Source organism: Aristolochia californica, unplaced genomic scaffold (genome assembly GCF_029961685.1).
Source record: "Aristolochia californica isolate CCGP_79_NKW_82.1479 unplaced genomic scaffold, dmAriCali1.0.hap1 SCAF_14, whole genome shotgun sequence".
NCBI classification, from domain to species: domain Eukaryota; kingdom Viridiplantae; phylum Streptophyta; class Magnoliopsida; order Piperales; family Aristolochiaceae; genus Aristolochia; species Aristolochia californica.
In genome coordinates, this window is record NW_027181815.1 from 8,918,020 (window position 1) to 8,941,257 (window position 23,238).

General features: G+C 42.7%; 1 protein-coding gene across 3 annotated transcripts in view; it reads left to right on the forward strand.

Annotated features, from left to right (window-relative positions):
- LOC137949994 (phosphatidylserine decarboxylase proenzyme 2-like) overlaps window positions 1-23,238 on the forward strand; it is a 113,292-nt gene that overhangs the window by 6,411 nt on the left and 83,643 nt on the right. For 2 of the 3 annotated variants that reach the window (XM_068796309.1, XM_068796310.1), the window contains exons 3-9: window positions 4,004-4,028; window positions 12,746-12,805; window positions 12,878-12,946; window positions 13,950-14,045; window positions 14,147-14,197; window positions 19,407-19,490; window positions 19,604-19,695. In XM_068796309.1, coding sequence (XP_068652410.1) covers window positions 4,004-4,028; window positions 12,746-12,805; window positions 12,878-12,946; window positions 13,950-14,045; window positions 14,147-14,197; window positions 19,407-19,490; window positions 19,604-19,695 — 477 coding nt within the window. The remainder of the gene's footprint in view (window positions 1-4,003; window positions 4,029-12,745; window positions 12,806-12,877; window positions 12,947-13,949; window positions 14,046-14,146; window positions 14,198-19,406; window positions 19,491-19,603; window positions 19,696-23,238) is intronic. The other variant, XM_068796311.1, reaches the window with a different exon arrangement.

Genomic DNA, 23,238 nt, shown 5'->3' on the forward strand with positions numbered 1-23,238 from the left:
GATTGGCCGCTGAATAGAATTACCTTTTACCAATGTTTTCTGATCAGAGAGCTTGGCAATGGGTTTGCTGCAGGAATTCTGTGTATGTTTTGGGTTTGCATAGTGGTATGTTGAATTTGGACTGGATGGGCCCCCAAATTTCATTGCTGAAGTTACAATTCAGTAGAAGGTGGCTGTAGGTCTCCTCCGAGTTTCCACAATGCTTGCATAAGTTGTTGAAAATTGGCTGCCCCCACTTAGTTAGCTCTTCAAATGTGAAAATTTTGCCATGACATGCTGCCCATATGAATTTCAGCACTTTTTTGGAGCTAATAGCTTCCATGCCAGACCAGCTGAGATGAGGCTGTTGTTTTTCAATGTTGTAATCTGAGGCTGCTAAGTATGTGCCTGAGGTAATAGTCCATACACACCTTTTCAAAAGAAAAAAGTATGTGCCTGAGGAACGAGGACTCCACACTGACTCATCTTCATTGTCCCTTGAGAGATATAATGCTTATAGTAATTTGATAGACCCCAAATTAGAGGGTGATTAATGGGTCAGAGGCATTTTGGGAATTTAATAGTGTTAAGTGTAATTTAGGGGGGAAAGGAAGGGAGAGGAGCATCGTGTCGTTTTGTCTTCAGAGCATGGCTCAGGGAGAGTATTGGTCTCTCGAATACCAGGGTTATCGGCTACGATTTTCTGGCGAGTTCTCCATTTATTTCGACAGTGGAGTTTCCGTTTTCTGGCGTTGGTTGTATGCGCAAAGTACTGGGATTCATCGGAGGTATTGCTGTTCGGGTTCAGCGATATCGGCAGGGAAGGAAAGGTTTGTCTTCCTTCTTTCGTTTGTTTTGGCTTGAAAATTTTTATTCCTGTGTTGGGGTATATCATCTGGTATCAGAGCGAGGTTGGGTTCGCATCTGGAGTTCGGCAGTGAAAAGGAGTTTCCGTTTTTCGATTTCGGTTGCATTCAAGGCACTGTCTGACTAAATTGGAAGTATATCAGAGGTTTTACGGTGCGTTGTCGGCTAGAAGGGGGTTTCTGTACGTTTTTGGCAGTAGGGATCGAAGCGTATTCTGCCGGGAGTAGAGAGTGAGTTAACGGTGATTTTCGACTTCGGCGATTGGTAGAGAAGAAGAAGAAGAATAAAAAAAAAAAAAAAATTCATGGCGACTACCAGAATAGAGTTAAGGGTGGAATCGGTGGAAGGAATCGTGAGTTCCGTAAGCGAGGAGGTGAGCTCGATGAAGGAAGAGGTTCGGAAGATTCTGGCCATGGAACAAGGGTTGACGACAATGATAGGGCATGTTGAGCAACTCCTGCGTACCCAAGAGGAGTTTAACCAAAATCTGAATGCGCAGAGTAGGACAGCGAGACAGGGGCTGGACTCGGCAGTGGGCGATAACTCGATCCAGAGAGGTATCAGACATGGAAGAGATGGTGGCGAGGTTGACCGGAATCGGCAGAGCCGATATGAAGTGCGATCCAGAAAGTTAGAGTTGCCAGTTTTTAAGGGAGAAGACCCCAATCACTGGATTTACAGAGCTGAACGATATTTTTCGCTTAACCGGGTATCTCACGGTGAAAAACTGGAAGCCGCCGTAGTATGTTTGGAAGGGGAGATATTAAAATGGTTCAAGTATGACAATAACAGGAGGGAGATCATGAACTGGGAAGAATTTTAGTCCTTATTGCTAAAAAGGTTCCGAAGTTCTGAAGACGGCTCTCTTATGAGAAATTTTTGGCGTTGCAGCAGGAGACCACCATGAGAGATTACAGAAGGCGATTTGAGGATTTGGCTTCCACGTTGGACGATATTCCAGAAAAGGTGTTGGAGTCCAACTTTGTTAATGGGCTTAAGCCAGAAATTCGGGCCGAGGTGAGGGTGTTGGAGCCCAATGGGTTGGGAAAGACCATGGAGTTGGCCCAAAAGTTGGAAGAAAAAAATAAAGTTATTCCGCAAACCCGGTTTGGGTTAGGGACTCCAAACCCAGCGGGGACCATAGTTGGGAGTACTGGGAGTACCATGTCCATGGCAGAAACGACGAAACATGGGATGGAGAAGAGGATGCCATTGAGGAAACTCACGGAAACCGAAATCCAATACCGGCGAGAGCGGGGGTCTGTGCTACTGTTGTGATGAAAAATTCTCAGTTGGGCATAGATGTAAAAACAAGGATCTACAGGTGATGATTTTACAAGAGCTGGACAACGAAGTTATGGACGATGGCGATGATGGCAAGTGTGAACAACATGTCGAAGTGGATAGAGCGTATGCTCACATAGTGGAGGTGTCGTTGAACTCGGTAGTTGGATTAACACTTCCGACGACTATCAAGATTGCGGGAACCATCGGTCGTCGTGCTCATTGATGGTGGAGCAACTCCAAATTTTATTCCCACTACAGTGGTAAAAAAACTGCACCTGCCTTTATCCCCCATAGCAAAGTATGGCGTTCAATTGGGTACAGGTGAGGCACTTCCCAGGGGAGGCATTTGTAAGGGGGTTCGCTTAACTCTTCAAGGCATAGAGATCGTGGAGGATGTTTTGCCTTTGGAATTGGGAAGCACCGATGTGAATTTAGGTGCACAGTGGTTGGCGACTTTAGGCAGAACATATACGAATTGGAAAACACTTGTTATGAAGTTTCGATTGGGTAATGAGACAGTCGTGTTACAGGGAGATCCCTCCTTGCACAAAACTTTGGTTTCACTCAAGGCGATAATGCGAACTATCCAGCCTGAGGGACATGGGGTTCTTGTGGAGTTGGGCAGTACAACAGTGGCAAAGTCACAACCTGCTGCCATTCTGACTATACGCAGAAAAAAAAAAAAAAAGACAGGGCAGTAGCAGTTGGAGTCTTTGGTGCAATGGAAGGACCTCCCGGAGTTGAAACCACTTGGGAGGATTTCGAGGCAATGAGGCTCCAGTTTCCTGTTTATTCCTGTGTTGGGGTATATCATAATTCCAGCAGGCTGGTGAGTTCAGCCCCTTCCTCTTTATCGAGATTCCTCCTGAGATTAAGATACCAGCCTTTGTTTTCCCCTTTCCCTCTTGATTCCAGAACTGAAATATTTAGGCCTCTTGCTACATTGTACAGCCTTGGGAGACTTTGCTTTAATGGTTTGTCACCCACCCAGTGGTCTGACAAGAAAGTTATCTTGTTACCCCTTCTCGCACGCAACCTGAAGTTCTGGCTGAATTTTGGCTTCTCTTCAAGATTGCCTTCTAAATACAGGATGTCCTGTGTGGAGGGCTGTCAGCTGGTGGACTGAGGAGATCATTTTCTAACAAATTGTTATTCTAGCTTTATTTCACTTTCTTGTTTCTCTAGTAGTTCCTCTTTTCTTTGCTATTTGTTGGCCCCTTTCTTGTGTTCTTCTCTTTGCTTAATTAAATTGTTCGAGCGTTAAAAAATGTTCTCCAACAATGTGAAAAACATTGTTCTTGATGTTGCTCTTGATATTATGTTTGTTCTGTGCAGCAGTTAAATATAGGAAACCTTAAATGGAGTCAGTTGGCATTAACTTTGTCAATGCTATAAGTGTGAACTTTTGTTGTAGTTATGCACCATTCAGTCAACTTGGTTATCAAACATCAGTCAATTTGGCTGCTGATTTGTGTGCTAAATTAGGCCCCCCTCCTTCAATCTCTTGTTGTTATGGGAGGTCTCCCTTGATGTATCTTCTCTTTCTTTGAAATAAAATTATCAACATTTCCTAATATGTATTACTTCCATAGGATTGATGCTCTGAGTACTTAAGATTGGAAATTACTTCGAGAGAGATGTGGCTCGAAGATAGGAAATTTTGTGTTCAATTGTTTAATTTTTATCTTTTGTCCATTTAAAAAAAATGAAAAGTTCTATATTTTGTCTTTAGATATATTTGATTGTCGAAATCTGTGGGCAATCATGATATTTTGCATATCCCATTTAAGATTGTGTTCTATTCTTTGAAAACTTTCTAACACTTTGTCATTTTTTAATTGCTATGGTTTGGACACAAATGAATCTGCAGCACTCACAAGCCCGTTTGGAAATCGGTGAGTCAATTCACATGACCGGACTTAATATGATTTGATGGTTGTTGTGAGATCAATATTCTTTTTGTGCCATTTATATTAAATGATAAAAAAGGTACCATATTGGATAAAGAATAAATAGATGTGATCATTGTTTATCTGCACATTTCTTTGATTTCATAATATGTACCAGAAGATTGTTTTCTTTTTATTGTTTAGGTAAAAGGCATATCATTTTTTTTTCTGAATTTTTTTTTTTAAATGATGCTGATTTTTATTAAGACAAAAGCTCAATAGATCAAATTACAAAGGAGGGAATCCTTCCCATACAATGAGAGATTGTTGGGAAGTTCTGAATTTAGCCAATTTATCAGCCAGAGAGTTGGCTGATCTAGGAATGAGATTCCAATTACAATGCAAAGAAGATACAATGTTAGCAATACTATCAGTGATGGGCCAGTGGCGCCAAGGGGGGAGGCTGTCTTTGGAACACCAACTAATAACCCTCTTCGAGTCGCCTTCAATGATTAACTTGCCATGGAGACGATCTCTGAAGATTTGGAGGCCAAATTGCAGAGCACTAACTTCAGTAGTATTAGAATCGGCAATGCCCACCGGACCCGCATAAGCAAGAATGGGGTCTCCATTGTGACCTCTGAATATACCACCTGCTCCTGCTGGACTAGGACATCCACTACCATCAAAATTCAGCTTTATGCAGTCACTGGGGGGAGGATCCCAAATAACAATTCTAGGAGCTCTGCTAGGGCCAAACATGTGAGCGATCAAATTCCAATTTTCCCGAAGGGAAACCCCTGAAAGAGTGGCAAAATCCTTCTTTGTATGAAGCCAACTCGAGATGAGGTTGACGGCATGAGAAGCCGTGTTGTCTGGGGTACTGGCTTTGGAGTTGAATCTTCGGTTGTTCCGCTCGAGATAAATGCACCATGGAACATGAGCAAGACAGGTTGAAAGAATTAACTTGCCCAGCCGAGGAAAGAGAATCCCTCGAACCATCTCAAAGGTGCCAAAGAGGTCCTGATGTAGCCTCAATTGGAGTTCGATTTTCTAAAATATCTTCATCCAAACTTGCCACGAAAATCCACAGTGTAAGAGGACATGCTGGATTGTCTCTTCACACTCACCGCATAGGGCACAAGAAAGATCGGGGGCAGTGAAGCCTCTTCTATAGAATCTGTTCTCTGATAGCTAACCACACGAAGAACTTGATTTTGCTTGGCGCTGAGAGTTTCCAAGCCAGATTTGCCTTGTGCTCATGAAGACTATAGTCTTGCTTTCTGATATGAGAGTAAGCCGAAGTGACAGTGAATCGACTATTATTACTCAGCTTCCAAATCATCTTATCAATTGAGTGCTCTCGAAGAATAGTACTGCTGAGTTTAGTAAGGAGAGAACAAAAAGCCAACGATTCCTCATCATTTAATCTCCAACGAAACTGAAGACTCCACGTGTGATCACGCCATGAATCGGCCACAGAGCAAGAGACGTTGTTTGCCACCCTATGCAGCCCCGGAGAGTCCTCTGAGAGAGATCGGGGGCCACACCATTCGTCCGACCAGAAGAGAAGGGTCCTTCCATTGCCCGTTGCCCATGTGAAATGCGGTAGCATCTCTAAATACTGGAAGGAGCTTGAAAACTAATTTCCATATCGGGGATAGTAGGTGAGCAGCGCCACCCTCTCTCCACCATGCACCCGAAAACTGAAGATAGAATTTCACCATATTCTTCCATAAACTGTTGTACTTGTTGTTAAAATTCCAAATCCATTTGAGCATAAGAGCTTTGTTCATTTCTTTTGTAGGCCGGATGCCCAAACCTCCCCTATTATGGGGCATGCAAATATCCTTCAAACTGACCAGATGGTATCTAAAGGTATCTTCTGAACCCCTCCACAGAAATCGTTGGCAGATGGCATCAATTTTGGAGCAAACGGAGGCTGGACAGTGCATGAATGATAACAGATAATTTGGAAGCCCCGCCAGACAAGACTTGAAGAGAGTGAGACGCCCCGCTGTTGATAAGAGTTTACCCCCCCAAGTGGCTAGCCTCTTTTCAAATTTCTCAATGAGGGGGGACCATAGTGAAGCCGAAGGCCGAGAATTTATTAATGTTGTTGGCTTTTTATGTACTTTATCGGTTCATTAGTTGAACAGATTGATGCTCCTTTTTCTATTAGTTTCATTTTCAGGTTTTCAATTAAAAGAATCAGTTTGAGCTTGTAATATGCTCGTTTGAGCTCTCATAATAAAATTCAACATCATTTAAAAAAAATAAAAATAAAAAATAAAACAATCAGTATTTCATCCATTTTAAGAAATGTATACTGACAGTACTAATCCAGTTTCCTAATTTTTAGCATCACTTGAGTTTAATTTTTTCAGCCAAATAAGGTTGAACCCATGTTTTAATTGTGCATGAAAGAACAGTAGGTGCTCCAATTTGTGAAATTGTGTTGAATCCTCTTCAATGTAAGATAATGATCTTAAACCATTGGTGCTATTGATGGTTTTGGAGAAAATTTCAGTTACTTTGTTGTTGGACATGATGATGGGCCCTTAAAGAATTTTTTAGCAGAAAGAGAGAAAATGAGGGTAGATAGACAATCTTTTTCAGTTACTCTAATTATTGAATTAGATTTGGATGGGCTTCATAAGTGTTGAGATTATTGTTTTTGCAATATGTTATTGACGAGGGCTTTCTGGGTTACATATTTTATGCTAGCTGGCTCCGCTAATGAGTTTTTCTAATCCTCTTTAATGCTTGTGGGACCTAAGAGCGTTTATTTCCTTTACTTCATTTGGACTGCTTGTTGAATAGGTGAGATTTGCAATTTTGTGTTTAATCGAATAGATACGAGTATTAAGGAGTACCATATGCTCTTCAATGTTTTTTGCAACAAGATCCCAATTCTCACGAAAATTGATCCCTTCAAGACTTTTGAATTCTTTTCTCATACGAATCCAAGAAGTGACTTGCCCAACAATCTGATTGCAAAGAATGTAGCCAGGAAGGGATTTGTTATTAAACCTTCTGTTATTCCGTTCTTTCCAGAGACCCCAGATAATGTGACCGACGCTGAAGGAGATTAATAACTTTCCAATTTTAGGGAGATTAACCTTTATAATCGTGTGGATTGTAGAAACGAGATTTTGGGAGGAGCAATATTGCAAGCCAATTTTGTTGATGAGATTTGTCCATACCGAGTGCGCATAATTACAATGCAATAGTATATGCTCCGCAGTTTCAGCGAAGGATACGCAGAATGGGCAAAGAGGGTCCAAAATGTGCGTTCCCCGATGTATTAGCGAATTTGATGTTAGGATTTTGTTTTGGCATGCAGTCTAGATAAATAATTTTGCTCTCGGGGTACGTGTAGAGACCACGCAATGGCTGATGGGTGACAAGATTGAGCATGGGAGGGGGAGAGAAGAGCTTTATAGGCAGATGAAGTAGAAAACGTACCTTTGGGACAAAGTGTCCATATCAAGGTGTCTGAGCCATTTTTGACATGGGCCGAAGAGAGTCTCGTAATGAGTTCGGTAGCTTCAATAGTTTCTGCTTCTGTCAGCCCTCTACAGAGATTTAAGTTCCAGTCACAAGAATTCCGCCCGACAGTTGAAATATTAGCCTCCTTATTTCTGTCGAGAGAGTAGATTGACCATAACAAGAGTTTAGACTAGCCTGACCTATCCACCAATCTGTCCAGAAATTTGTCCTACTGCCAGATCCAATATAACACTTGACAACGTTTTTGAAAACAGGCAACAACTTTGCTATTTTTTTCCAGACGGGAGATAATCTATTATACCTTCCTCCTTCAGTCCACAATCCCAAGAACTTATCTGCTTTACTAGCCACCATGTTTCGCCAAACCAGAGACGGGGCCATGTTGAATTTCTAGATCCACTTCAAAAGCAGAGCCGAGTTTGTTGCTATAGTGTCACGAATTCCAAGGCCACCCCTAGCAAAAGGGTTACATACGTCAACCCATTTTACAAGACAATATTTTTTTTCACCATTTTGCCCACCTCATAAAGATCTTCTTTTTAAAAACTCTATTCTCTTCCTTATAGAGGCAGGGAAATAGTACAATGATAAAAAGTAAGATGGAATACCATGTAAACATGACTTAATCAGAGAAGCCATCCAGGCTCCTTGTGAGCCCACAACTCGCGGATATATCCAAGGGGCAGAGAAGCCGCCTTGGTAAAAATAGCAACATTTGCCTTGGTAGAGGCAAGGAGGTCTCGAATTGCGGCATGGCGACGCACGGATCCAATTCCTCGAACATTCCAAGAGATAATGATCATTGATCACTAGTCTTCTTCTTGGATTTCTCAGACAGGTGGTTGTCTCCCTTGAGGGGCTCCGTGTAGACAGTGCCCATCACCTTGGCAAGCTCCACTATCTGTGCCCAGGTTTCTGAGTCGAATCTTTGTTGTTCTATCTGAAGAGCAGCCACATACTTTTGAGCTCTTTCACCCGTGTCCGGAAGGATGAAGTCCCCTATCTCTGGATTGCAGGGGTATCTAGAATTAGCATGTTAAGCACCTAGCCAATACATCCCAAAAGACCGGCCTGTTAGGAGCGGAAGACATAGGTACTTAACCCCAGGACCATTGCGGTACACCCCGCCCACCCGAGCCGACGACCACGGCGGCACTAACACAGCAATGAGAGCCGGGTCAGGATCCCATAATCCCTTACGGCCCAACACCAGGGGCGTGCGGTCCTCCTGCGTGCGCAGGGACTCGAACGCGGGATGTAGCGCCTGCTCTGATACCAAATGTTAAGCACCTAGCCAATACATCCCAAAAGACCGGCCTTTTAGGAGCGGAAGGCATAGGTACTTAACCCCAAAACCATTACAGTTGGAGGGGGCGACCTTACTGTGGAGTAGGCCGTCACTAGAGTGGGCCGCCGTGGACGTCGGCTCGTGAAGGTGGGGTGTGATGTTATGGTCTTGGGTTAAGTACCTATGCCTTCCGCTCCTAATAGGCCGGTCTTTTGGGTAGTTTTGGCTAGGTGCTTAACATTTGGTATCAGAGCGTGCTCCCACGTCGCGTGTTCGAATCCCAGAGGGGGCGACCTAGCGGAAGGGGTGACCTCAATGTGGAGTAGGCCATCGCTAGAGTGGGCCGCCGTAGACGTTGGCTCTCGAAGGTGGGGTGTGATGTTATGGTTATGGGTTAAATACCTATGCCTTCCGCTCCTAATAGGCTGGTCTTTTGGGTAGTATTGGCTAGGTGCTTAACATAGCACTGGGACCATCCTGGAGAAGCTATCTTGGATGACCTCTATTCCGGCGCTGGAAGGTGGCAAGGGGAGGAGGAGGAGGAATTTTTGGGTGGGAATATCTCGGAGGTGGTGGAGGGGGAGAGTTCATTATTTGAGTGGTGGTTTGAGGGGTGTGAGGACTGTGGGATGGAGTTATAGGAATGCCTTCGGGGCTTTTAATGGGGGGGGAGGGGGTGTGGTTATTTCGGGGGGTAAAGTGGGAAGGTGAATGACAACTGTAGGTATCTGGGGGGTGGAATAGATTCTATCAGGGATAATATCTGTGGTGGGTTGAGATGGACTGGTGGGTGCGTGGTATGGCAGGCTTGAGGGAGGGACAACCAAGGAGGTAGCTGGAATAGAGTCATCGCCAACTGTAAGACTGGCTGGTTCAGGACGCATCTTCTGGGGAGAAGAGGTTGCTGCTCTCAATGTGTGGACAGGTTGAAGAGAGTCTCTGAATTTAGTTGTAGGATTCGAGGTCACATTTCTGAAATCTTGCATATCCGCCAACTCAATAGGAATCCAGAATCGAGCATTATCCACCATAATGCATCAGAAGTAGCGTCCTTCGCAAGGATGATAGGATTGACGAGGATCCGGGTCTCATCAAGACGATGTCAATGCTCAGTAAGGGGGTCTACAGCGATTATGTCACCAAACTCCGAGATGATGCTCAGGAAGACCTCATTGTGCCATAGTTCCACAGGGAGGCCGGTGATTGTTGCCCATTGCCCAAATTGACTAGAAGGAGTCGAGGGGAGCCATTCTAATATCGAAATGATGCCCAAGGAGGTGTGGGGTGTGAGAGCAAGGGCTGCAGAAGACTCTTGCTGGGTTTCAAAGTGAACACGCCAGGAATGGGGGTTGAGGTAGGAAATTCTGGGTGTGTAGGGGAGGTGAAGCTCATCGGTCAGCTATTGAAGTATGCTGGATTTGACGATACTGGAGGGGGTGTGGACTAGGATAGAGCGGGTCAGAGATTGTTGCCCATTATGGAGCAAGTTGGGAGAGATTTGGATGGTTTTGGATTTTTCTGAAGGAAAACGGTGTGTAGAAACATGGTGTTCTGAAAAAAGGTTTTGAGTGGCTGGGTTAGGTAATTTCGAAGGAAGGGGGGGGGGGGGATCTCGGGGGCTCCCTCTACCGGAGTCTGCGTCGGAGAGAGGCTTCGATGGCTTCTTCGAACTCCTTCTAGCCAAATCCCGAGTTGGTGGCCTCGGGAATATAGTTCTTGGGGAGCACTGTTGAGCCACGCCGATGGACGACACGACACTCTCTTTGTCCCCGAAAGGAGCTCACCGACAGGAAGAAAATCGAATCCCGTGTCCAAAGTTCACGAGTTCGGTTAGCTTTGTTTGTGGCTCATTGGAACTGAAGGACGAAGCTTGAAGCGGCTTCCATCGGAACACAGATGAAGGACATCTTCGATCTGACAGAAGAGGAGATGCGAATCAACTGTCTAGAGCTCCGGGCGACTTTATCCACTGTAGCTCGGTTTTTTCCGTAGCTGAAACGGAAAAGGGGGTTCCTTTTCTTTTGCCTGGAGATCGTCTTCCAGCTGGCTTCAAAATCTTCCGTAGTAGGTTCCGTTGGCTCGTCAGAGGGAAGATTCAAGGTTTCCGAGCGTCTAGCTTGACGTTTTTCTGGTTCGGAATTTCTATGTCTTCTCGGAATGGCAACTTCTTTTCATCGATCGGCATCGGAGAAGGAGTCAGCATCCTTGTCGGAAGTCTGCCGTCGAGGGTTCCGGTCACCGGCCGAAGGGACGGTGATCGGAGAAATATCTCAGCTCATTTTCGAAAATCGGCGCACGTTAGCACATTCGAAGCTAATAGTGCACGTTACTCGTTTCATCCCAACATTCTAATAAGTCTTTGTTTTGAAATTTTGAGCTCAAAGATTATTCATCTTCTGTGACTTCTCAGATGGGTGGTTATCTCCTAGGAGAGGCTTCGTGAAGACGGTGCTCATCACCTTGGCAAGTTCCACTATCTGGGCCCAAGTTTCTGGGTCGTCTTTGTGTTGTTCTGACTGGAGAGCTGCCACAAACACTTGAGCTCTTTCACCCGGCTCTGGGTTGCAGGGGTATCGAATGGTGGCACTGGGTCCTCTCTGTAGATGTTGTCTCTGCTGCCCTCTAGCTTGGTGCAGATAGGTTACAACGGGAGGGGGAGAATGTTTTGCTTGTGGGCACGAGGAGCGCGCTCACTGCTTCCAGACTCTGCATCAGAGAGGTAATTTTCAGGGAGGGATTTCTCGGGGGTGAGCTAGGGGGGAATTCCAATATCTGGGGGGAAGTTTGTGGAGTGTGGGGGTTATGGGGATGATTTGTAGGAGGGTCTGTGGGGGTTTCTATTGGGAGGGGGGAGGGGGGAGGCAGAGTGTTATGTTTGTATTATCAACTGCTTTAGCTTCATCCTCTGAACTATCGTCACCTAGTCACTTCCCTGGACTGACTAGGAGGATGAGTGATGATCGACCTACCAATGTTATTTGTAGCCATCAACTGTTTATCATGCTGAAAACCTCCATCTTGCTGATTAAATGGTTGGGATAGCCCCTTAATTGTTCTCTATACATTCTGGATCGTCTGATTTATGCACTTGGGCCATGAAACCTCTTTAAACAGATTGGGTAGGATCCTACTCCCACTGCATTAGACCAACTCGGGGTGAGAAAATATCATGTTCCAAATAGATTGCAACAGCATACCATTTTTTTATATGCTACATAACTGTGGAGAAAAATCACCTTCCAGAGGAGTTACAAATGATTGCAGACCCTCTATTTGTTTGGGAAGAGTAAACGTCTAACTAAGATATACAGTATAATTTGAAAACTTGGGGCTCTGGAACTCTTACATTTTTCACAGTTGTGTTTGCTAGGAAGTAAGTTTGTGAACAGCTTTTTAATGCATAGAATTCCTATGAGAAGTTTGCATTACTCTAAACCTAGCAAGATTGTTCTTGCCTGTAAGCTTGCTAACAAAAAGAGGTGTGATGCATGTTTCAGTTATTGAAGAGATAATATTCATGTCTAGGGTCCTTGGCTTATGAAAAATTTATGCAACTTGAACATTTATGTCTTTGTGTCTTAAGAAAATTAATTGATGTCATTTAAAAAAAAATTCATGTTGTATCTGATTAAAGCATGACTGTATTTTAAAGAAAGCATTCATCTGTAATAGGAGCAATTTGATTTGACACCATGAGCCTTCCTCATAGGAAATGATAAGCTACTCCACAAAGTAGGAATGTCTTCTGAAGTTCCAACTCTTTGGCTTATTTTGACTTTACCTATTAGTACCTGCTTACTTTTTGGAACTTTTATTGTTAGTTTCCTCTTGAATATATGCAGCTTACCTTTCTTTTTTTCCTTTTTATTAAAGAACTGAAGCTGAAAAAACTAATTGGTACATTTTAATGTAATATTTGCAGGAGAAGAAGGTTTTATTGGAAAAAAATGGTGCTCATATTGCACGAATCTCTGTGTTTGAGGTGTGTAATTTACTTCTGCCATTGACATTTATATGCTCTATAGGGTCATAAACTTTTTCAGTTGCTTGGCAGACCAATAGATTGTCAAAGAGCAACCTGGTGGGATGCTGTGAAATTGATCTCTTGGATGTACTTTCTAGGGTAAGTCATCCATCTGAACTGTGTATGCGCTCATTTTCCTGTTTAACCTTTTGAAATAGGTTACTTTTAATACAGCCTTAAGCTTTGGCCTACTTCAAGAGATGGCCACTTGTTTGCCGTATTCTCTACTGTTGACTTTGTAACTGGAATCTGGTAGACAATATGGCCTGACAGTTAGTGGCCCTAAAGGAGAGTAAAATTATGTCAAGTAGCCATTTTACCCTCGAAGTAATCTTTCAAAAAAATATATTTTTAGGAGGAGAGCTGTGCCCATTCTAGGCATCTTGCACAGACCCTTTCCCTTCCCACTTTTTCACAATGCCTTTGACACACCTTCCAAGATTCTAACCGAGCCAGACAAGGAGTGCTGCATGCCACAATATTCTTCCAGTTTATTCTCAATGATGCACCCAAATAGTCCATGAAATCTTCTGTAAGTTGGGTTCAAGCTAGCACCTAATGAATAGATTTCTCCATGACAGGTCCCAATGATCCACAATGGTTGGAGAAGACCATATTACTTCTTGCCAGCCACAAACTCCATGGGACAGCAGCTCCAACAATTTACAGATACCCTTTTGAATGTTGATACATACCGATACACACTTTACCCTCAATACGACTTGAACCCAAAACCTCATGGTAACCAACTCCCATCCCCATGTGGCTGCATGTGGAATTAGGCTATATTTGAGTTTGTGGCGAACTTGTTGGGTTATTTAAAATTAGGCTAAAGCTTACAAGGCCATATTTGGTATTAGACTGAAACAAAACATGTATGAAAATTGCTCTTTGAAATACTGTGACCTTATTAATTAATAATTATTTAAGTTAACTGGACAAAACACACATTTACTCGTGGCTTTAGACTAGTTATTCATTTTTTTATCTTGTCTTGTAAGTTGTAGTCTTTTCCTCATAAGTTGGTTCTGTACTAAAGTTACTTATCGTGCATGTACTTTTCATTTAATTTTCTCAAGTGTATCATGTTATGGTTTTTCAGGACTCAAGTGACTCAAGTGACAAAGTACTTGACTTGCTAGACCCGTCATCAGCAAATGCAGTTGTGGGTAGCATTTCTCTTTCATGTTCTCTTGAGGTATGCAGTGGAGAATATTTCCTGAAGCTGAACTACAGGTTCTGGTAATCACTTGATATTTTTGGTGCCTCTCACATATCTGTAGTTCGATGTCTTGCCAGGATCCAGTTGAAACTGAAAAAAGTTTTGTCAGGCGAATCTTAGCTATTGTGGTATGTTTGCAATCATTTTGCATGTTGTCTTATTCTTCATTTATTTTATTTTAGTTTTCTTGAGAATGGTGATTAGCTTTTATTGAGAAACCAAATAGGCTTAAAGTACAACATAGAGTACATAAAATACAACTAGACCATATCTAACTAGAGGATAAGAGATGGCCCAAAACTGAGTGAAACTTTGGCTACACGACTTTTAAAGGAGATTAACTTCTGAGTTGGCTGATCGAGGCACTTTGTTCCAGGCTATGCCATTCTGAACTCAGATCTGAGATCTCATCATTTATCTGCTTGAGGCTCCTCGGGGAGTAGTCTTCTTACTTGTGCAACCAATGGCCAAGGCTGAGTCACCTTCCATGATTAGTGATTAGTTGTCCTTTGAAGTTCTGCTTGAATAGTTTAATACCTGCCAAAAGAGCTTTTGAATAGTTTAACACCTGCAGAATTCCCATCAGGGAACAAATCCTCACCTCTGACAACCTCCATAAAAGAGGCTACACAGCCCCCGATCGTACTTGTCTCCTTTGTGGAGTATGGGACGAGACAGTCCAACATGTTCTCTTACATTGTGATTTTTCTTGGCAAACCTGGATAAAGATCTTTTAGAAGATTGAACTCCAAATGGGGCTACATCATGACCTTTATGGCACCCATGAGATGGTTATGGGGATCTGCTTTCCTAGGTTGGGCAAGCTAATTCTCTTAGCATGCCTTGCGCATGTCCCATGGTGCCTATGACTCGAGCGAAATAACCGGAGATTCAACTCCAAGGCTGGCACCCTGGATAATACAACTTCTCAGGCGGTGGGCCTTATCTCAAGTTGGTTACATACTAGGAAGGAATTTGCCTCTCTATCGGGTGTTTCCCTACAGGAAAATTGGGGTTTGATCACGCATATGGCAGGCCCCTGCAGGAATCCGGTTATGGCCACCTGGGATCCTCCCCCTTGCGACTGTATCAAACTCAATTTTGATGGCAGTGCTCTAGGTTGTCTTGGGCCGGCTAAAGTTGGTGGTGTTTTCAGAGATAGCACTGGAGACCCTATTATATCCTATACTAGGCCGGTGGGTATTGTTGATTCAAATACTGTTGAAGTGAGTATTCTTCTATTCGGCCTCCAAATCTTCAAAGAGTGTCTCCATGGCAAGCTGCTTATCGAAGGAGACTCAAAAAATGTTATCAACTTGTGTTCAAAAGATAGCTTCCCCCCTTGGCGCCACTGGCCAATCACTGATTGTATTACTGACATTGTGTCATCCATTCATTGTATTGGAACCTTGTTCCTAGATCAGCCAATTCTTTGGCTGATAAATTGGCAAAATTTGGAACCTCCCAGCAATATCTCATTGTTTGGGAAGGCTTCTCCCTTTGTAATCTGCTCGTTTGAGCTCTCTTAATAAAATTCATCATCATTTAAAAAAAATACCTGCAGAATTGTGCAGTGAAACCATCTGGATCCGAAGCCTTGTCATTTGGCACTGCTTTTATGACCTCCTCAATCTCTTCAAATGATAAGGGACTCTCTAGATTTCTGGTCTCTTCACTTGATGGTTTTTAGCTGCAGGTTCTCAGGAAAAAGCCTCTTTAACTCCTCATCATAGAAATGAATGAATTTTGCTGTTATATCCTCCTGTTTTGATATTTCCGAGCCTTTAATGTTCAGAGTGGCAATTCTGTTCCTTCTCCTATGAGCTGAGGAGATGGCATGAAAGATTTTTTTTTTTTTTTTAAGTAGTGCTGAGTTATATTAAAATGCTTAAAAGAGCAAGATTACAAGGAGGGGGAACCGTCCCAAACAATGAGAGATTGCTGGGGATGTTCCAAATTTATCTAACCTATCAGCTAAGGAATTGGCTAATCTAGGAATATGATTCCATGAACATGTAATTGAGATTACAATATCTTTAATAGAGGAAATAATTGACCAATGCCACCAAGGGGAGGGAGGCCGAACTAGAGCACCAACTAATGACAACTTTAGAGTCCCCCTCAATCAGCAACTTCCCGTGAAGATGGTCCTTGAAAATCTTCAATCCAAGATGTGGCACCTTAGCAGTGTTGGAATCAACAATACCAATTAGCCCAACATAGGAAAGACTAGTCTCTCCTCTATGATTTATGAAGACTTCCCTCGCAACGGCCGGTTCGGGGCAACCCAAAACACTTTCGTCGAAGTTCAACTTAATCCAATCACCAGGGGGAGGCTCCCACTCTGACATGATTGAAATCTTCTGAAGGCCCGCCATATGGGCCAGAAGAAACCAATTCCATCGAAGGGAAACACCGGCCTGGGGGGGCAAATTCCTTCCTAGTGTGGAGCCAGTTAGAGATCATATCCACGACGCAAGAGACCGTACTATCTAGGTTGCTGAACTTAGAATCGAATCTCCAGTTATTTTGCTCGAGCCAAAAACAGTATGGGATGTGAGCAAGGCATGCAGAGAGAAGAAACTTGCCAAGTCTAGGCAGACGTGTCTCCAACACCATTTGGAAAGTGTTGAATAGATCTTGATGAAGGCCCACTTGAATGCCAATTTTTAGAAAGATGGCCATCCAAACTCTCCACGAAAAGCAACAGTGCAGGAGAACGTGCTGAACTGACTCCTCACAGATGCTACAGAGAGGGCAGGTACTATTAGGGGCGGTAAAGCCTCTCTTGTGAAGGTTGTCTACATTGAGGATTTGCTCCTTGATGGCTGTTCAAATGAAATTTTTTATCTTGCTAGGCGTTGAGAGTCTCCAGGCGAGATTCGCCTTGTGCTCAGGCAGACTGGTGTAATCCTCCCTGATGTGAGAGTAAGCTGAGGCTACTGTGAAGATACCACTGATGCTAGGCTTCCAAATCAATTTATTTTGCACTCGCTCCCAAGTGGTGGTACTACTAAGACGGGATAGAAGCGAGCAAAAGGCTATAGCTTCATCATCATTCAGGCTCCGACGGAAGAGAAGACTCCAAGATTGATTACTCCACTACTCATCAACCCAGAAAAGAAGAGTCCTCTCATTTCCAGGGTAGAAGGAGGTCACGACCTTGAAGGTTGGAAGCAGCTTGTAAACGGATTTCCAAATTGGGGATAGATGGCGGGGAGCGCCGCCCTCTCTCCACCAATGGCTTGGGATTTGAAGATAGTAACTCACCATATTCCTCCACAAATTTTTGTGATTGGCATTGAGATTCCAAATCCACTTAAGAATGGAGGGCATTGTTCATGTCCTTTGTAGGTCGTATACCCAAACCACCCCTAGCCCGAGGCTAACAAATCTCCTTCCAACTGACCAAATGATATCTGAATGTGTCTTCTGAACCTCTCCATAAGAAGTGACCGTGAATAACATCAATCTTTGAACACACAGAGGTCAAACACTGAATAAAAGATAGGAGGTAATTGGGTAGCCCAGCCAAGCAAGACTTTAACAGAGTGAGTCGACCCGTTGTGGATAGGAGCTTGCCCCTCCAAGTGGCAAGTCTCTTCTCAAACTTCTCAATAAGTAGGGCCAAAGTGCAGCCGTTGGTCGAGAATCAAAAAGAGGAAGACCCAAGTATGTAGTTGGCGTGTTCTCCAGAGTGCACCCCAAGAAATAAGCCATATCTCTAAGCACTGCACCATCAATGTAGTATCCCAGAAAAGTTTTTTCCTCCAGTTTATATTCTGATTTGAAGCCAATTCAAATAGACCAAGAACAACCCTCAGCTTCTTGATCTAATCCATGGTGCCCACACCGAAACAAATGGTGTCATCCGGAAACTGAAGAATCAAAATATCAAAATCCTCAGCATCCGCCGTGGGGAGGAGCCACCCTAAGCCCTTGGCCAAATAAATCAAGAAGGAAAGATATTCCACCACCATGTTGAAAAGTAAAGGGGACAGGGGGTCCCTTCGGCAGATGCCCCGAGTTCCTTTAAAATAGCCACACACTATTCCATTTAGAAGCACCGAATAACTGGCCGAGGAGATGTAGCTTTGAATCTAGAACCTCTATTTGATACTAAATCCCATTCTTTCCAGAAGAATATCTAAAAACTTCCAATTGACTCTGTTGAATGCCTTCTCAAAATCAAGCTTGAGAACAAATCTAGGGAGCTTCAAAGTCTTGCAATGATGAAGGAGCTCATGATAAGCCATAGCTGAATCTAGAATGTCCCTCTCTTTAATGAAAGCATTTTGCCCCTAGTGGATGACAACCGGAAGTACCGCTTGGAGACAGGCAATCACCTTATAAGTGCTAGTGGTGAGGCTAATAGGCCAAAAGTCCGAAGGAAGATCCGCCTCATCTTTTTTGGGAATAAGGGCGATGAATGAAGCCCCTATACTCTTGAAAGTTATGCCACGGTGGTAGAACAAGTGTACCATATAGGCTATATCTTCACCAATGAAGGGCCAATAGTGATGGTAAAATTCTCCATTGAAGCTGTCTGGGCCCGGATCACTGTCCAGAGGGAGCCCCATAGCTGCTTTCTCAATTTCTTGGCTGGAGAAGGGGAGCTCAATAAGATTGGCGGCTGCAGTAGGGATAGCCATAAGATTGATCCTTTGAAAGAAGGTCGAACTGATTGATATTCAGTGTAAAGACCTGCAAAAAAGCTCACGAAATTGTTAGAAATAAGGGATCTGTCCGAGGTAATCTCACATTGACACAAAGCGATGTAATACGATTAGCTCTTCTCTTGGCAGTGGCAACGGCATGAAAAAAATTAGTGTTGGCATCTCCCTCAGAAAGCCACTGAAACAGGCCCTCTACTTCCAATGCACAAGATCACAATGAGCGAAGGCTTGTAGTTGCCCCTGGAGAGATCGTTTTCCTGCTTCCAACCAAGATCTACTGCTTTGGTACCATAAAAAAGTGTGAAATTGAAGAGTTTAGAGAGAGAAACTGAAAGGGAGAAAAAAGAGGAGAAAGAGGAGTGGAAAACGAGAGTTCTGGAAAGACTCTCCTTGGAGGTCGAGCTTGACTCCCAAACCTTTTATAATAAGTCTCAGTACAAATTACAGAAATGCCCCTATCACTTAAAAATTACTTAAACTTTTATATCTCCATACATACTTGTTCAAATTATGTAAAAGTAGGACTAGAGACAAAACTAAACACATAGAATAAAATAACATAGCTGCTGGAAATTACAATAAGTGCATAATGATGATATTGCCCTTCAATGGATTTTTTAACAGTATTCATGTGTTATTTCATTTTGTATTTGACATTTAGGACTATAATGCGGATGGCATGCTTTCCTTCTCTGAGTTCAGTGGCCTGATAGATGCATTTGGCAATCAAGTTGCAGCTGGCAAGGTCAATAGAATTTTTTTTGCCATAGATGCCTTGCTCTTTTGTTTCTGCGATCTCTTAAGCAAGATGGTTATTGATACTGATATTTCTAGCAACTTCTTGACATCATTTCTTAGAAAGAAGAACTTTTTAAAGCAGCAGATAAAAATGGTGACGGTGTTGTCAGCATGGATGAGTTGGCAGAGCTTCTGGCTGTTCAACAACAAGAGTAAATCCTTACTTGTTTGACTTGAAATTTACATGACCTGTTTCTATCAACTGTTTTCATTTTTTTCTTCTATGAATGCTTTGTTTTGGCAAGTTCTCATGTATCATCTATACTTCAAAATCTACTGACTGATTTTTTTTTTCTTTTCGAAATGAGGCTGAATTTTATTAAGACAAAAGCTCAAACGAGCAGATTACAAAGGGAGGAGGCTTTCCCAAACAATGAGAGATTGCTGGGAGGTTCCGAATTTTGCCAATTTATCAGCCAAAGAATTGGCTGATCTAGGAATGAGATTCCAATTACAATTGAAAAGTTGGGTCCAAGGCCCATCCCAAAATGACTAGCCAAGTTAGGAAACCTCTTTCCCTACTAATAAACTCAAGATCTTTGTACTCACTAATCCATGTGGAACTATTCCTTAACACTCCCCCTCATGTGTAGGCCCCCTTTTGTGGCTCTACAAGTGGATAGTTTAGGTTTAGGCCCACATATGAGTACTTGCTCTGATACCATGAAAAATTGGGTCGAAGGACAATCCCAAAATGACTAGCCAACTTAGGAAAGCTCTTTTCCTACTAATAAACTCAAGATATTTGTACTCACTAATCCATGTGGGACTATTCCTTAACAACAATGAATAGATGACACAATGTCAGCAATACAATCAATGATGGGCCAGTGGCGCCAAAGGGGAGAGCTATCTATTGAACGCCAATTGATGACTGTCTTTGCGTCACCTTCAATAATCAGCTTGCCATAGAGATGTTCCTTGAAGATTCAAAGGCCGAATAGAAGAACACTCACTTCAGTAGTATTTGAATTAGCAATGCCCACCGGCCCAGCATAAGATAGAATAGGTTTTCCATTGCTACCTCTGAAAACACTCACCTGCTCTAGTTGGCCCAGAATAGCCTATTGCACTGCCATCAAAATCTATTGATTGAATTGATGAACTCTAGCTACACATCCATGGAACTAGTTTTTTTTTTTTTTTTTTTGAAAATGTGTATAGACTATAAAAAAGACCATGGAACTAGTTGTTCTCGTTGCTTTTGAAAGCTATCTTTAGAAAGAATTGGATATATGTTTATCCAGTCTTTTTGAGTAATAGTATAAAAGCTGTGTATCTTAAAAAAAACGAATATAATAATGTGTGGGAAAAGGTTGTGATTTACTTTTTGTGGAATTATAGGATAAAAAGGTGAAGTTTTGAAAGAAAAAATGTAAATAATCTTCCAATTTTTTTGAATGAAGATGTATAAACTATTTTTTTTGAGAAGTAAGTGTGAATGTATTACTGAAAAAAAGATTACAACCTTAAAAAGCTAAAGAGACATTTCCTCCACAACAAGGTGTTGGAGGGAAACACCTTTTTTAGCTTGAGCATTAGCTAAGTGATTAGCTGTTCTTGGAACATGTTTCCAAGTACAATGTAAAATAGAAATTAACTTACAAATTTCCTCAAATAACTCCCAATGACGCAATGGAGGTTTGGATGGCTTTGTGCACCAGTTGATAATGACTTGAGAATCTCCTTCAACAAAGAGGGTACCTTCCTTTTTTTGTTTAAAAAGTTTCAAACCGTTGTACAGCCCATGTAATTCCGCGCTAGTAGAGTCAGATATACCAATTGAACCCGCATATGTGAAGATAAGATTGGCTTGTTCATCGTGAATAACTCCGCCAAAACCAGCCGGTCCCGGACATCCAAGAGCACTTCCATCAAAATTTAGCTTAAAGTACCCAGGAGGGGGTTTGGACCATTCAACCATTTCATGAGCTCTTACCGGTTTAGACATACCTACAACATTTTGCCAATTTCCTCGCATGTTTGTCCCTTTCAAGTTGTAAAATTCTTTGCATTGGAGAACCCAAGAAGTTACTTGACCGATAATCTGATCACAGAGAATTTTTCGAGGGAGACCTTTTTGATTGAATTTCGATTATTTCTTTCTTTCCATAAATTCCATGCAATGTGTCCAACACAGCAAGAGATTAAAATTTTTCCCAATTTTGGGAGACGAGAGCTAACCAAAGTTAAGATGGTGTTCTGTAAATCTTGAGACGGGCAATATGAAATACTGTTATCCATCAATTTGGTCCAAATTTTGTGAGCATATGCACAATGTAGATGCGTATGATCTGCTGTTTCGGGAGATGAATTACAAAACGGGCATTCTGGGTTTGGAACATTAACGCCGCGTCTTTGTAAAGCGTCAGCAGTTAAGATTTTCTTGCGGCATATCGTTCAGATAAAGAACTTAACTCGAGGAGGAATAGGGAGCGCCCATGCAAAGGCAGCAGGATGTGCCTCTTGGGGAGTCGGATATGCAATCATATGGTGGTACGCAGAAGAAGTGGAGAACGTACCTTGTTTGTTCGGCGTCTAGATAAGTGTGTTAGTAAAGCTTCTTAATGTCACTTCTGAGAGCATATTGACCAGGCCAGTGGCTTCCAGAGCTTCAGAATCATTAAACTATTAAGAGAGGAAAAATACAATACGTAGCTAAAAGGGTCTTCCTCCACAATAAGGTGCTGGAGTGAAACACCTAATTTAGCTTGAGTGTCAGCTAAATGGTTAGCTGACCTAGGAATGTTCTTCTAATTACAGTTCATAAGAGAAATTAAATTACATATATCAAAAAACATATCCCAGTGCCGCCAGGGGGGAGGAGTTGACTTTGCACACCAGTTAATGACAATTTTAGAATCACTTTCAATATAGAGGGGCCCCACAAGATGGCGTTTGAAAATCTGCAGCCCATTAAGCAAATCGGAGAGCTCAGCAGTGGCAGAATCGGAGATTCCAATTGGCCTAGCGAAGGTAAAAAGCAGACAACCATTACCATCATGGATAACTCCACCAAAGCCGGTAGGACCAGGGCATCCAAAACCACTACCATCGAAATTTAATTTGTAGTGGCCCATCGGAGGGGGAAACCAAATTTCCATAGTCGAGGGTTGGGAAGGATAAGTCATGCTAGCTATCAGCAGCCAGTTCCCTCTTAGGTTGGAGTCGTTAAGATTCCGAAATTTCTTATGCATGAGGATCCACGTGGAAACTTGGCCAACAAAATTTTCTATCAGTATATCAATAGGGATAGATTTTAAGTTGAATTTTTGGTTGTTTCTTTCCTTCCATAAGGCCCAAATGATATGACCAACGCAGCAAGAGATAAGTAATTTCTCGAGCTTTGGGAGGCTAGCACTGGTAACAAAGAGAATAGTGGACGTAAGATTTTGAGAGGGGCAGTACTGGAAACCGATTTTGTTGAGGAGGCTAGTCCAGACAGTGTGGGCAAAGTTGCAAAGTAAGAGGCCATGGGAGGCTATTTTGAGAGAAGTTTGGCAGAAGGGGCAGAAGGGGTCCTGGATAGGGGTTCCTTGTCGGATTAAAGAATTAGACGTGAGGATTTTGTTCCGACATGCGCTCTAGATAAAATTTTTTGCACGTGGAGGGGCAAGCAAGGTCCAGGCAATGGCTACAGGATGATCGGTTTGTGGGGGGTATGGGCAGCTGAGGAATTTATAAACAAATGTAGT